Source organism: Rhamphochromis sp. 'chilingali' (genome assembly GCF_963969265.1).
Source record: "Rhamphochromis sp. 'chilingali' genome assembly, chromosome: 10".
NCBI classification, from domain to species: domain Eukaryota; kingdom Metazoa; phylum Chordata; class Actinopteri; order Cichliformes; family Cichlidae; genus Rhamphochromis; species Rhamphochromis sp. 'chilingali'.
Window position 1 is genome coordinate 19935212 of NC_137937.1, and position 16204 is coordinate 19951415.

A 16204-nucleotide genomic window follows, 5' to 3' on the forward strand; every position below is an offset into this window, starting at 1 on the left:
AGACGACTTTAGAAACTATGCTGGTACTAAAAATATATAACATGTGGCCTATGGAAGCTTTTCATTCTAAACTTCACATCAGCGTGGCAATCAGTGGGAAAACAGTGAATAACTTATCAGATCAAAATCCACGCTGCGTGTAACCTAATCGTCAGCGCCAGCTTAAAACGCACAGATGTAGCTTGCGTCTGAGCGTATATACTGTTAGGCTTATTGGCGTGGTGTCCGAGCAGCTCGGAAACTTGATGGATCTGCATTTACACACATGAACGCACACTAGCACACACACAATTACACACAGAGGGTACGGACCCTGTCCCTCCCAGTGGCAGCGCGCTCGCTGCAGTACCCGCTTGTCGCGTTATGCAGGAGAGGCTGTGGACCAAACTGCAGAGGTCTACACCTGGGATTTGGATAATTTAAAACGGTAAGAGCTGCAATTATGACTGCGTATTTGAACCAAAACATAGTCACGTGCAGGTCGATTAAACCTGAGACTTTCTCGTGCGTAAAAGAGCGCTATTTATGCGCAAGAATTGCCTGCAGGAGATAACATTTATACATTAATTTGATGTAGTAATCTTAGCGTATCGAATAACTGCTGTGTTATGTCCTAAGCCAGTATGTCAGTACATGTAAGCTCTAGTATTTTCTGGTAAGCTATTTTAGACCTTGTCCACCTATCATATCTAAGATGGTTATGTCGTGAATATCTCGGATATTTTGCTTAAATTATTAATCTGAAAATCTGGTTGATGCTTAAATTAATACAAAAAAGATGAATGGAGAGACTGCAGTTAAGATGAATGGTGGAAATGTGTAATGCTGACCTCCCGGTGACCTCTTCAACTTTCAACTCTGGATGCCTCAGGTTATCAAGATCTACAGTAATCCAGTCAAAGTGATGCGCGCTCGCGTCAACTCGATGCTGTTGCTACTATAGGCCCCTCCGTGCCCGAATAATCTCCTATAAAAAAGATCTCTGTATCTAGCCTCGTGTGAGATTATATTTGGGGGTTTATCTTGAAACAACCCAAATCCACGTCACATTTTCTTGGTATGTAGTAACCTAACATATATGTAGATATATATATATATATATATATATATATATATATATATATATATATATATATATATATATATATATATATATATATATATATATATATATATATATATATATATAATTGTACTTTAATCACCAATACGGCAGAGACACGAATCAATAACTTATTAGTACATAAATAAATCTGCCAGCAGTTATCAGCTAATATGTCTTCTTTTTGCGTGAGGGGAATGCTCACACACGAATGAAAATTTGTCTAAAAATCAGACCACGTCTCTCTTATTTTCATTTTACTCTAGCTTTACTCTAGTCTCCTTCCACTCACCCATCACGAGTCTAATGTTTATTTAATTCGAGCGTAAAATATCTCCCCTCTGTCCTGAAACAGGAAGTAACAATTTTTTCTGATCAAGCAGGACATTTTCATGAATAATACAGATTTTTTTTTTCAGGTAGGAAATGAATCAGCGATCATTTTGTCAACTTGAAGTCTGTGTGACATAACACCAAGTGAGAAGGCTGTAAAATACATGATTGATGCGGTGGGGAAAATAGACGCTGTGAGAAAAAATATGTATAAATATATATTTTCATGTAAATGTATATAAATAAATAATTCCCCATCGAGGGGTGCGTGCGTGCGTCTGGGTCTCTGTGTGTGTGTTTCTGCGCGCGTGATTGGCCAGTGTCACAGCCATGATTTGGGCTGCAGATACCGATGCACCATGCAGACCTATGAGAACGCGGGGATGGCAAAAGGGGGAGGGCAGAGTACGTGAGGCGGACTTGACTCCATTTGTTGTGAAGGATCTGATGAGCTGGGTTCAGATCAAGGCTACCGCTGGGTCCGCGAGGACAATGGGGAGTGAGCGAGACAAATGAGGAAGGAATTACAGGCGCTGTGAGCAGATCTCAGACTTCACCACAGCTGTGGACGGGAAGCAGCGAGGCGGACGCGCCTCTCCGTGTGCGCACAGGGAGACGGACAGCGAAACGAAGAAGAAAAAAAATAGACCAAAACAAAAAACTACAATATGACAAAGCTGCAGAGGAGACGTGGATTTTTTAAGAACCACCTTGGAAATATTTAAAAATTTATATATATTTTTTTAATTAAAAAAATATATACGTATACTCGCTCTACAGCCTGCAGAGAGCGCAGGAAGAGGATGAGAGTGTTTTCTGCAGGGGGAGCAGGGCAGTGCATTTGAGGTAAAGGCCCTCAGAGAGAGCACACAAAATAAACATGCCAGACATACACTGTGGTTATATTTGATGTGCACTTTCAAAACTGCAGGCTGTGATTGTGGTAGCTGTACAGTTCTGTGCACTGTTAACACTGGAATGTAAAGCTTCAGATATCATGTACTGTAAACCATGAACTTAGTGCTTTTATTACGGCATCTGTAAGTGCAGTCCAGTTTGGTAGCTGTGATGTTTAGATCTCATAAAACTGGTAGTGAATCTGAGCCTTCTTCGAAAACAATGCTCAAGATCAAGCTGCACATTTAATCTCATTTCAAGTGTAAATCTGTAATTAGATGATTGGATGAGTTAGTCTATTGTAACTCTATGTGAGCTATTGTAATCTATTATGAGTGATTGGTCTTTTTAGGGCAACAAAGCCAGGAGTTCTTTGTGGGGGGTTTTCACCACAAACTCAAATTGTGGCCTCTTTGCGCTCCCTCTAACAAAAGACCGTTTTGCCCCCATATATAATTTATTATTATTTAGAAATATTATTCGTATAGGTGCTGACTTTGAGGTTACCCAATTGGCATCCAGAGTGTCAAACAGCGCATAGAATTTGATCAAATAAACCAGTAAAATGGGTAAATGTCTGGTGTGTGTGTGTGTGTGTGTGTGTGTGTGTGTGTGTGTGTGTGTGTGTGTGTGTGTGTGTGTGTGTGTGTGTGTGTGTGTGTGTGTGTGCATCAGTGGGACATGGCAAACGGAGGGGACCAGTACGGCCTTGCAGAGCCCCCTGACTCGGACTGTATGGATTCCCCAAAAGAGACCAAACAGGAAAATCCCAGCTTCACCCTGAACTCACCAGCTTCACCGCAGAGCGCGTCCAGTCAGCAGGTACCAACCTGTAGCTTACTCTGGGTTTTAATTTAAATTTACTTAAAAAAATTAATTCAGTGTTGTTGTTTTTTTTTACCAAACAAATAATAGCTGCTCGTCCAGTCATATTTTTTTCATAGAAATAAAAGAAAAAAGTAAACAAAACTTTGTCATTGCTGTTGGTTTAATTTGCCACGGATTTGGCTTATAATGCCTATTAATTACTAAATAACTATTTAAATATAACTAGAGTTTAAACTTTAACTCGTGCACTCATTATATTTTTGTACAGGGGATGGAGGGAATCAAAGTTTTCCTTCATGATAGGGAACTTTGGACCAAGTTTGATGAAGTAGGAACGGAAATGATCATCACCAAGGCTGGAAGGTAAAACTGTCGAATGACTTTAACACAAAGTAATTTTTATTGGTGGTTCGTGTTGTACCGCTTGAAAACAATGCAAATTATTTTTAATGTCACACTTTTGATCAAAACATAAACCTAAAGGGAAAAAATACAGTACGCGGGTGCCACCGGGCCTCAGCAGGGAAATTTTCTAAAGGAAACCAAATCCCTAAAGGAATCATTTTATTTTTTATTTTATTCATTTAAAAAAATAAATCAATATTTAATCATATATGTCGCTGTTTTTATTTGTTTTTTCTGGATGTGCTCCCTGAAGGAGGATGTTCCCCAGTTATAAAGTGAAGGTCACAGGACTCAACCCGAAAACCAAGTACATTCTCCTGATGGACATCATTCCCGGAGATGACCATCGCTACAAATTCGCAGACAACAAATGGTTCGTAGGAACATGTCTAAAACACGGTATACACACTTACAGGACATTCAAAGTCATGTTCGGGTAGTGAAAGTAGTATGGCAGTGTGTTCGGGGTATAGGTCAGCTTCCCCACCAAAAACATATCTGAATATATAAATGTTTTAAGTGTATGGTAAAACAGAAAGAGGATGATAACAAATATGCAGCTATTTAAAATAAATGAATAAATATAATAATAGCTTTCCGAAAATAAATAAATAAATAAATCAAAATTTCCATTTCCAGATCTCAGATTCCGCCATCTCCTTCCCCCTCTTTGCTTATGAACCTTATATCAAGAAACCTCTGAACTTAACTCTGGGTAAACCTTGTTGTTGTGGGTTTATACCCTCCACTCCACCCACGCTTGTGCACTCTGTAAAGGTCGGGTCCTTCTTGCAGACTGGGATGGCCTAGTTCCCCGTGTTTCCCCCCGTTTCTGCCCGCCGGTTAAATCAGAATATGACGGGTTCACGGGGCGGACAGACGGCGCAGACCGGTTTAAAATATCCAATTCAGCTGTTTGTGTGTGTGTGTGTGTGTGTGTGTGTGTGTGTGTGTGTGTGTGTGTGTGTGTGTGTGTGTGTGTGTGTGTGTGTGTGTGTGTGCTGCTGAAGGGAAATCCGACGAACAACTGACTCTGCAGCGAGATATCTGCCCCTTCAAAGCATCATTTGGTTATTACAAAGACACAAGGGGTCTGTGCCTTACCTGACACAAATTCCCAGCTCAGAGAGTAAAGTTACTGGAAGAGCTCGGTGTTTACACGGTAGCCTGTAAGTCGGTGCTGGTCCGTAGGGCTTTGTTTCACCTTGTCCTGGGAGTTTGTAGTAATATTTTTGCCTTCCGGTGTAGGAGAATGGACAATACTTTCCACAAATGATGAAAAGTTCACACATCACAGACTCCCAGGCTAAACAGAAGCCTAAATCACTTCTGACACCGCGGAATCAATTCTTAATACTTTAGGAGCTGAATGTCCATGGCACTATTGCTAGTTTCCACGCACATGCGCAATAGTTGTTTGGGAAAATACATATCGACTCGTTTATGCTGTGCAAAGTATCCAAAGTATGTGGGGGAAAAACTCACCTGTACAAGTGTAACACATTATAAAATGTGCAGATGTTTTCTCTGTCTGTTTCTCGGTGACTATAAGGAAATTAGGAAAATAATGAATAATAAAGATGGTAGACCTTTATTGTTATTTTTCTTAATTATTAAAAAATACAGGTTATGTTAACGATTTCAGACTTTTGCCTGGAAATAGACAAAAACGGGATACGCGCTAGGGCAGTTTAGGAGGAAACGGTTCATTTGGGTTAACCGAGTTAAGGTCCAGATGTGGGTGTCTGCGTAAGCTCCAGCAAAACATAGTTTGTCTAATTAAAGAACCAACCAGGCCTTCTGCAGCCGGCGGCAGCGCTGGCCTGCTACACCACGAAAACCACTGTGATCGTGTGTGTGTGTGTGTGTCAGTGTCAGAGCATTTTCCGATCCACCGCGTTTCTTTGGTCATAAAGGTCGATGACGGGGAAGGCAGAGCCCGCGATGCCCGGTAGGCTCTACGTCCATCCGGACTCTCCCGCCACAGGGGCGCACTGGAGCCGCCAGCTTGTCTCTTTCCAGAAACTCAAACTCACCAACAACCACCTGGACCCCTTTGGACACGTGAGTCTGTCTGCTTAACAGTATTTTTTGCTTGTTTGCTTTGTTTCTATGTCTGTCACAGACAGAACAAGAACACACGCTCTGTTTGATACAATAAAAAAAGTTTGCCCTTTGAATTTAGTTCCATTATTTTTACTCATAATAAGCATACAAACCATCAGCTGTCCTAATGAAGGTGGCCTGCGGGCCAAACTAAATAGCTTTTATACGCATTTTAAATAATTAGACCTGAGAGGTGTTTTCAGTGTAAGAAAAATGACTATACAAAGTACAGCACAGGTCCGGTCAGCCAACACGGTCTCGGTCAGCAGGCAGGCAAAACCCGAGGAGCCCGTGAAGCTCACTCCTCGGGGTATAACTCACGCGACATCACAACACAACACAAATCACCGCGAGAGCCGCACAGCTCACACTGCACACTTGAGATGAGACACATACGGTTACAGGCGCGTGAGAGCAGATGATAGGCTATCGTTCTGCGCGCGCCTCTTGGTGCCAGTGCATGCGCACGCAGAAAAAATGGAAAAAGATGAAAGAAAGGACACAACTGTAATATTTTTATACTTGTTAATTTAGAGATAATCTGCAACTTTGCAGTTAAACCGAGAGCCCCCTGCGTAAACAAACGTGGTCTCGCCCAAACGCGCGCAGAGAGGGCCGCCATCCGGCCTAGATCCACTTGTGGAGTTGTCAGTGTCGTGGGAAATAGTTTAGACCGTGCGCAATAGTTTAGTTTTTAATAGTTTAAAGTTAGCAGTATGTCCAAACTAAAGCTTAAAGTCTTTAACAATATCAAACGGGAATGAATCAGAAAGTCTAATTAGACATATGCGGAAATAGTTTGTTGATGATCAGTGAGTGCTGAACACATTTTTTAAATTCTGCATTATACCAGATGGTTGCTCGGGTGCGTACAATTTATTCAAAAGGCTTTAAATGTCATACAAGATTAATAAACAAAGATGAATAGGTTGATTTAAAATGGAGTTTCTTTTATGTATATTTATTTCCTTTTTTCTTTACTTTATAGGACAACATGACCTTCATGAATAATTTTTGAGATTTTTCTAACCAATGCAGATGAAAAAAACCCCAAAACACTTGCAGGGTTCACATTACTGTGAGAAAATTAGTCTCGGGTTGTAACTGTATAAACAAAGATCCTTTATTGTTTTTACTGCTGACATTCACTTTGATCCTACTCACAGGTAATCTCTGTTTTAAACATTTATGTCAGCCAAGGATTCTGGAAATCAAAGTACCTTTACATGGGATTAATCGCCACCTGGATTCTAAAGTCTAGATCCAAGCATCTGCTAGTGATTTTTTGGAATCATGACAGGCCTGTCAGTCTCACCTACATAATATCTCCCCCATGTAGATAATACTCAACTCTATGCACAAATACCAGCCTCGTCTCCATATTGTCAAGGCAGATGAGAACAATGGCTTTGGTTCCAAAAACACAGCTTTCTGCACTCACATCTTCCCCGAGACTGCCTTCATCGCTGTGACATCCTATCAGAACCACAAGGTAAGCCTAATGCAGAGCACACTACGAAGCACTGTTAAACATAGGGAGCCAACTGCAAATGCTGTAGCAAGTACTGGAAGTTTCACAATGTATATGAATACAGTAGGGGTACTCTAAGTAACACAGATGCATTAGAAGTCCTTATAATGGTATAAGGACCCTTTAATGATGCTTATACAGTTTAACAATTGTTGATGTGAATATAAAGTGTAGAGTGATTTCACTGGCTGAGCTACAGTATGTTACAGTTATTCAAACAATAATGGAAATGGATTTCATAGTCTAATATTTGCACGTAAGAGCTGCTCTACTGTCACATCAATGACAGATGCATGCATATTGTTTGGCCTTTTGGTCAGTAGTTATAGTCAAATTTCTTTCTCACACATACAACGGCTCTCACACACACAGGCACGCGTGCACACACACACACACACACACACACACACACACACACACACACACACACACACACACACACACACACACACACACACACACACACACACTGTTTGTATTACTGTCTTTATTTTGTATCCAAAAAGCCAATTAGCATGCTCTTTGTTTATGCGTCATAGCTTAGTATTTGTAAACATGTAAACATTAAGTTTCTCCCTTTCTGTGTGTGTGTGTGTGTGCGTTTGTATATGTGCTCGAGCTCGTGTGAGTGTCAGCCTCTAATGACCTGTTTCTTTCCTTTAATCTGAGCTGAGCTAGTTTCCTCGGCATCTATTAGAAACACAGATTGCTGTAGCTTTGAGCCTCGTTGCTGAATACGTTCACATGCGATGGCTTCATTTTCATCACGTCTAATTTTCATAACAAATAACTGTAACTTAAATAGTTACAACTAAGAAAGTTTTCTATCACAATTTATATTTCTATAGTTTGTCTTTTGATTTTCTTTTAGAAATTATAAATTGTAAGCAAAATGTTTTGGTAGACAAAATAGAAGCAAAAATCTTTGTAGCTTTAATGTGGCATTCTTCATTTTATTTATTATAGAATTAAAGTTGAGGTTAAAAAACCCCCAATAATACTGATTTAATCCATCAGAAGGCATTTTGAGCTTATAACCAATTTGCATTGCATTGTTTTCTGTACATAGATATACTGCAATGTATTTCAACTTTAGCTATAATTATTATCATTATAGTGTCAAGTTTGCATAAAATACTATAGGTAATACATGTACTTCATAATAATAAAATGGTAATAATTGTTAAATTATTATATTTAATACAAGTATGTAATTATAAGTACAATATACTTCTTGCTTACAATACATTTTATCACAAAGTCTATGTATAAGTTCATATATAAATAAATATATTTCTCAAATATATATATATATAGTAAGAGTAAGACTGTATTTGTATGACTTTTACACTTACACTTTTACACTTACAGTGCTACAATAATAATAATAATATGATATATTACAGTGATAAAAATGTCCAGAAGAATTATTACAGCTCTTCTTCTTCTTCTTCTTCTTCTTCTTCCTTATTATTATTATTATTATTATTATTATTATTGTTATTAGAGATTGTATTAATTTTTTCAATTCTTTTGGTGAAACATATTATTACTAAAAAGCTTTATAGTTACATGGTAGCTATAGTTAACACAAGCAGTATAAATAAGTAATATGTAAGACACTAATGTGGTGCTAAATAGAAATCAGAGCTCTTTAGCCAGCAGTTTGGAGTGGGTTATCAGTATTTTCAGCACTTCAAAGTTTGTTTGGACCTGAGCTCGTGTCAGATCTTCAGCCGGCTCGCCTCTTGTGTGATGGTCTTGGACTTTGACCAAATGAAATCCCTCAAAAACCGCAAAGATTTACCTCCATGACATCACTGGGAGAAGTTTGAAGCTTTAACATCAAAGCTCGAAGCTTTGGACCTCTAAAAGCTTTGGCCTGAAATCCTTAAACCTGGCGACTGTTTGGGTAAACAGTTTATTCTGTGTCAGCTGGCGAGAACACTGTTCGCTCCGTTAGAAACGTAAGCAGCTGAGGAATGTTGGCCATGCAGAGCTCCAGCAGTCCTCCTTTTAATACTTGCAGGTCCTCCGAATAATAGTAAACCATTGATTTAGTCAATGGGAAAATAAAAAATAAAAAACAGAGCATGCCTTTGGGCCTGCAGACCTGTGCAAGTAAAATATTGCTCTGCTTTGTCCTCAGATTACACAGCTGAAGATAGAGAATAATCCTTTTGCTAAGGGATTCAGAGGCAGCGACGACAATGAGCTGCATCGCATGGCAAAGTTACAAGGGTGAGTACAGCTTCGTTGATGTGTGTGTGCTTGTGAGCTTTTATAAGACACAATTGCTATTCTTCTTTCTCGACCTCCGTCAGCTGGGAGGGGGAGGTTGTTATGATGGGGTACATATGGTCTAAGACACAAGTGTGTCTGTGAGTGGAGCCAAGTGGTATAAAGAGATGTCAGCCATTGTCACCTGAAGGTTGATCTTAGCCTGAAAACCCGCCCTGAACATGCAGCACAAACACAAATGCACACCCAGCATCATTTCCTTTGCTGCATTGATAAGTCCATGATATCATGTTGCTGCTGGTCTATTTAGGCTGTCACCACTGATCAGCTGACAGGCCTATATTGTGTCGGGTTGCGTGCTGAACTAATCTCCATTTGAGTGGTGTTGTGGCAGGCAGTTTAGAGGTTTTTGCAAGCCAATGGGATTGGCTGTCACTGAAGGGAGGTTGAGGAAAGACAAGGGGGGAGACAGAGGGTGGGAGAGCAGCATTAAATGCAGAACCACTGCTTTATTGGAGAGGAGAGGAGATTCTATGTGAAGTGACAGGGATGAATGTTTATTTTTAGAACGTTGAATTATCTCACAACAGCACTGTGTGTGTGTGTGTGTTACTGTCTCAGTGGGAGTCAGGGCGATGTGGCCCGCTGTCTCCTGCACATCACTGAGTTCACCAAGAGGGCAGTGTGCACAGAAAGAAATCAGAGCTGAAAGGATGGAGAATATCTAAATAGACTTGAAGGAAAAGGGGGAAAAAAACAAGAATTCAAGAATTCAACCAAGCAGAATTTAATAATAAGAATATAATAATACATGCACAGATTTGCACATTCTAGAACAGAAGGCTTGTGCTGCTTTCCTGTGCTTGTTACAACATCTGAGATAAACTGTTACCCCATGCTGTAATCTTGTTTTCCTCTCTGTTACAGCAAGGATTACCCAGTGGTCCCTCGTAGTACTGTCCGTCAGAGAGCCTGTTCTTCTGGGAGTCCCTTCAGTGGGGAGGGTCGCGGTTTGCGGGGCTCCCCCGAGGCTGTTGGGTCTCCTTATAGCTGTGAGAACGGCTTGAATGGTAGCAGCCCTCAGGAGCTACTGAGTGCTCCACCCACGCACTACACCCTGCCTCATCCACACCTGCAGTCTGGCCAACAGCAGCAGGTGTACCACTGCACCAAGAGAAAAGGTAAGAGGAAATCGTGTGTTCACACCAGGTTTAAGTAAATCATATAACGATAAAGACAAAGGGAATACAGAGTTTTATTTAATATAAAGTTTTGTCTTTTTGAATGAGCATTCAAGGATGCACCATCATCCTTCCAGTTTCCAGCTTGTTTTCAAAAGAATTCATGAGAATATATCTATGTATATATATACATATTTATATAGATAAATAGATAGATAATTACTAACTAATTAGTAATTAGTTAGTAAATTAGTACATTTAACTAACCAACAACAAAGACGTTCATCTACCAGTGGGTGATGTAGTGAAGTTTATATTTAACTATTATTCTACACTCTGCTTGACAAGGACTGTTATATTATTATTATTATTATTATTATTATTATTATTGTTGTTGTTGTTGTTGTTGTTGTTATTATATTATTATTATTATTATTATTATATAATATATTTAATTGAAAAATGTTGAAACTGCAAAACCTCGAGGGATTTTGAAAAAACATGTGCTCATTGGCAAGTGATGGCAACCACTTGTTTCAGAAAAGACATGTTTATTATGTTATACTGCCCTGCATTGTTGTATTTTCTATTCCATAATGCACCAAAGTCTTGGAGTAGGTGATAGGTCTGGTCTGGACGCAGGCCAGTTTACCAGCTGACTGGCACTTGGCAACATTTGACATTGTTTGCTATTGTACTGCTGAAATAAGCCAGTACTTCCCTGAATGGCAGCATATGTTGCTCAATAACTTGTATTTATTGTTCGGCATTAATGGAGTCTTTACAGATGTTACACATGTCACATCATGGAGGGCCTGCGTATAAATGTCTATGAACTGTAAGTGTTCTTCTTTTTTTCATGGGAAAGTTTAAAATTGCGACATTAGTGGTGAAATGTGTTCACTGGTGATGGCTTCCTGAGCCCACAGAGTCCTTTCTACAGCAGAATGTTGTCTATTTTAGGGCACCAAAGCTCAGTATTGGTCTTTGGCTTTGTTTTTTATTTACAGAGATTTCTCTGAACCTTTTATTACCTTTATTTGTACAGTGTATGATGAATTAGCTAAATTGTTTGCAGTTTTTCTTAAATTAAGAAACAGAAGTCTTATTTTGTAATTAAAGTCTTATTCATAACGGGGAACCCCTCTTCATATTTACTTCTAAAAACTTCAAGTCTTACAGCCTTAAAATGGGATCAAATCCAAAAACATGCATTAAAAAATGAATGAAATAAAATTTCTTAGTTTCAGCATTTGACATGTTGGCATTGTGTTATTTGTAATTAAATATAATGATTAAACGATTCACAAATGATGGCATTCTGTTATCTTTAACATTTTACATAGATCCCCCATTGATCTGGGTGCAGTTCTGGTGCTTTGATGTTTATTTCAAGGGTTGTTTTTTTTCTACAAACAGCATTGCCAAAATTTGAAAGTATTGAAAAGAGTTATAGACAGGCCTACTTTGAAATTTGAAACTTCATGTGTACATTTTTTTGTGTCTCAGCTACTTAAACTGCAGTAAATGGGAAGTTATAAATTGAAAGCTGGAACTCTCGCAGCTCTCATTTATCTTCAACTTCAAATGGAAAACCAGCATTTTTTTTCTCTGTCTTTCTGTAGTGGAAGAAAACTGCTCCTCAGAAAACCACCAGCTTTCATACAAGAAACCCTTCATTGGTAGTTCACCAAGTGAAGGGGAATCGTACTATCACCCCTCCTCCTATCCCCCTCCTCCACCCGGTCTATCCAACAACCCAGCCCTGGGGCTCACTGACTCTCCTTACAGCTCTGACATGGGACAGCGTCAGGCCTGCATGTTTGCTGGATCGGAGTCCAGAATGGATGAACTCAGCTGTGCATCCTGGTCATACCCCTGCCCCATCCCGACCGCCATGACCCCAATGGAGCCCTACCCGCCTTACACCCCTCATCCACCCTACAGCTCCAGTCCTCAGGGCTCTCGACTCAGCGCTATAGCCCACCAGACCTCTCCGCCACTCGGAGAACACATCACCAACGATCCCTACCAGAGACAGAACTCCGCACCTCCATCTCAGAGCTCCCAAAACATTCACAGCAGGCAGCTCGGCTCTCCTCTCAGAGAATATCCCCGATACACGCCCAATCTGTCTCCTCCTCTCTACCACACACTAGAGACGCACACACACATCCGGTGTGGGGTGCCAGAATGGAGTGCAGCCTCCTAACTAAACCAGAGGATATATCTAAAGACTGATGAGTGGACAGAGATTCCTAGTGCCAAATTTAAAGAGTCTTCTTTTCGCTCTTCTGAAAGAAGCTGCACTACATATGGACTAAATATGATATTAATTTTGTAATATAATTGTGAAAAGTGTGATCTTGTGCTGTGTGAAGCGGTCTCATCTGTTAGTCATGTTTCTCCCCTCTGCTGGAAGGAGTAGTAGATTGTTGAGGACAGGACCTGGACAACAATGATGCTCCAGATGTTCACAAAAGAAAAGCTCCTTCTAACTGCAAAGTGAAAATCAAAGTTTGTGTTTTGTTGTCTTTGTGTAACTCAAAGACTGGTGTGATTCAAATGTTTGTGCTGTGAGCACTAGGCTTGTTCTCCTCTCAGTGACTCCCACTTTTTTTTTGGTATTGTGAAGGATTTAAATTGTGACCCACTGTCAGACAGGCAGTGACATTTACTGACCAAAATAATCTGAGTTCTCACAGCAGAGCCTAAGGGAGATATTTTTCCTCTTTAGTGTTCAAAGCGCAACTCTATGCTCAGTCTCGGTGAAGGAGAAAAGGCATGAGTTGTCCGAGTGAGTGTGTGCACGCGTGAGCCTGTGTATATGTAAAGCCTATGTCAGCTCAGCTCAAGAATGCTATGAGTTCATTTCCAACGAGACAGGCAGTGGTAGCTGCAGGCACTGCACCATCGAGATAAACAGTTTGTTTAGACCGCGCTACAGGCCCAAAGACCTGTAAACACTGTTTCCACTGCATTCTGGGTAAATGCACAACTCAGCGTCACACAGCTGTCACCGCTGTCCTCTCAGTCACCCTAGCCTGACCAATCAGCTTGCTCTGCTCACTCGGAACACGCCAATGAGCGCGTGGCTTTCTTTTATCCTTAGCTGACCAGTCAGATCAGGAGTGCAGCGCGTGTTATGCGTGCGTGCGTTGGGCCCATTTTTGTTTGTTTGTGAATTATTCATGAGTCCAGTGGTGATCCTTGACACGTGGGGATTGCTCAGCAATCACAAAGAAACACAGAGCTGTAAATGTTGATACACCAACTCCTGTTGTCTTTTCATTTTAAATCTGAATTAGTTCCTGTGATACATACAGCCTTACTTCATTGCTTGCTAGATTTGGTTAGGTACGCACATTTCCCTGCAGTCCTTGGGACACTTTCATCCTTGTAGCTAAATGTGAAAAACAAGCAAACAAAAGAAACAAACAAGAAGTGTGGCTCTTTTTGTGAAGAATAGATACAGGCCTCTGGTTTATGTGTTAACAGTCTGTTTTTTTATATCTCTGCCCAGGTGTTTTAACATGCAGTAACTTGTGATATGGTGCTCTAACATTACAAATTATTCATCCAGAGAGAAGATCCTCATCATTCCTTGATATCTATTCGATTTGTGTGTGTGTGAGAAGGTGTGTGCGTGACGTTGAAATAAGAATTGATTGTTCTTTTTAGTTTGTTTTTTTTAGCCCTGTTCCTGCCAATAGTATTTATTACTCTAGATTTGTAAAGAATAATTTGTTGTTTGTGAAATAAGATGGTATTGTTCGGAGATCATTGTTTCTCTTTGAGGGTTTGTTTCCAGTTTTGCCCTCCATCTTCAAGTGGTGATAAATATTTGTGATAAACAAACTTTTCTCTTCTATGAAATTACAAAAACAGGGATTTATAAACAGAAATTGAATAAATTTTAGAGAGAAAGTCCTTTGGTTGTAGCATTCTTCTTTGTGACTAGGCAGCAAACACAGCAAGGACAAACGATTAACATTCCCGGCGGGTTATTTAAAGTATGTTCGGCACCTCTGGAGTGGAAACTCTTTTAAGTGGAGGGCAGTTTATCTATTTTGAGGCATGTATGAATTTGAAAGATCTGATAACAAGTGTAAGCTCATTCAACAGTGTTGGAGAGAGTTGTTTAAAGTGTAAGAGTGTTTACTATGCTGTCTTATCAAGCATAATGGACCCCAGTGTCTGTTACTCTTCTTCTCAGCAGCCAAACCTCCAGAGCAGTCTGGGAGCTGCACATACCTTGTCCACCTCTTCTTATCTCTGACAGGTTGTTTGGCATCTCTAGTCTCCACCAGCTGGACCGCCTCACTGACAACCTGCTGCCCAGAAAAGGGAGGGGTCTGTTGGGATCGAGGACAAAGGAAGGTGGGGGTGTGTTGGTGGTCCCCACACTTCTCTTAGACTCCTTTCCAAATTGCCGTTTGCCATCCTGCCGTCTCATGTTCCTGTGTCTCCACAAGAAAAACCTTGTATATTGCTACACCTGACAATTCAGAACTGATTTTTTTCTTTTATTGCAAAAGTGTTTAAATAGCCTTTAACCATTGTATTTTAATTGTACTTTATGTTTGTTAGAAGTTTTCAAACTTTCCTTTCCCTTTTGTTCCTTTTGTTCCTTCCTCTGTCTCTCATACACCATGAGGTCAAAGGCTAAGCAGGCAGCTCTTTAGAGGGTCTGTTCCTCGTTAACCCTTTCGTCTCCAGAGACAAAGGATCTCTGGGGCCTCCAATGCTACAAGGAGAATCAGAGAGTTTCATGCCTGCTTATAGTGTGAGGGGGCTCTGTGATGTCTCTTTATGGCTGGGAAGTTAAGAGTAAAGTGCTGGGTTAAGTGTTGAGGTAATATTAAACACAGCAAGCGCAGGTTGTGTGTGTGGTGTGTGTAAAGGACCTTAATTAATCAGTGGAGGACTTTCTCAGACCAGCTGGTTAGACAGTAGATTGCTGAACCTTTGTGATCAAAGAGCCTAAGTGGTGCTTATCATTATCTCCCCATCACCCCCCTCCAGCACGCACGCACACACACACACACACACACACACACACACACACACACACACACACACACACACACACACACACACACACGCACGCAGGCACTCAGAGCTATAACCCTCTCCTCTACATGTACTAATTTTCTTCTGCTTATCCAAATCTGCTCATCCAACAGTCTTTTCTAACAGCCATAGAGTGTAAACAACACACACACAGACACATCAAGATACCACATGTTAAAAGACTGACATTTTCAAATGTCACCTATTTGGCTACATTTTTGTATAGCAACTAAACCATGAGAGTTACTGACTGCTGGGTCGCATGTTAAAGCTGCTGCCCAGCTGTGCACAGCGATTTCTGTTGCAATGCTTTTTTAAAAGACATCAAAGACTTATTTGAAGCTTTTTTCATTACAGTCTGCACTATTTGTTTGAAAATATAAATGTGCACTGGAGTCGCTCGCGGAGCTCCGAGAGGCATTTGCGTGATGTCCAGCATTCGTGATGTCATTTTGTGTGGAATAAGTGGTCTGAGATGGAGCATAATTGGTAAAGCTGATTATGGCT

General features: G+C 40.4%; 1 protein-coding gene across 1 annotated transcript; it reads left to right on the forward strand.

The window, feature by feature from the left end:
* The first annotated feature begins 1897 nt into the window (after nucleotides 1–1897).
* LOC308404138 (T-box transcription factor TBX5-like) lies at nucleotides 1898–14880 on the forward strand. The gene is made up of 9 exons (XM_080894032.1): nucleotides 1898–2281; nucleotides 3008–3154; nucleotides 3429–3523; nucleotides 3819–3938; nucleotides 5482–5629; nucleotides 7011–7163; nucleotides 9352–9443; nucleotides 10371–10624; nucleotides 12250–14880. The coding sequence occupies exons 2-9, from the start codon at nucleotides 3014–3016 to the stop codon at nucleotides 12834–12836; spliced, it is 1590 nt and encodes a 529-aa protein (XP_080750158.1). The 5' UTR covers nucleotides 1898–2281; nucleotides 3008–3013; the 3' UTR covers nucleotides 12837–14880.
* Nucleotides 14881–16204: the final 1324 nt, after the last annotated feature.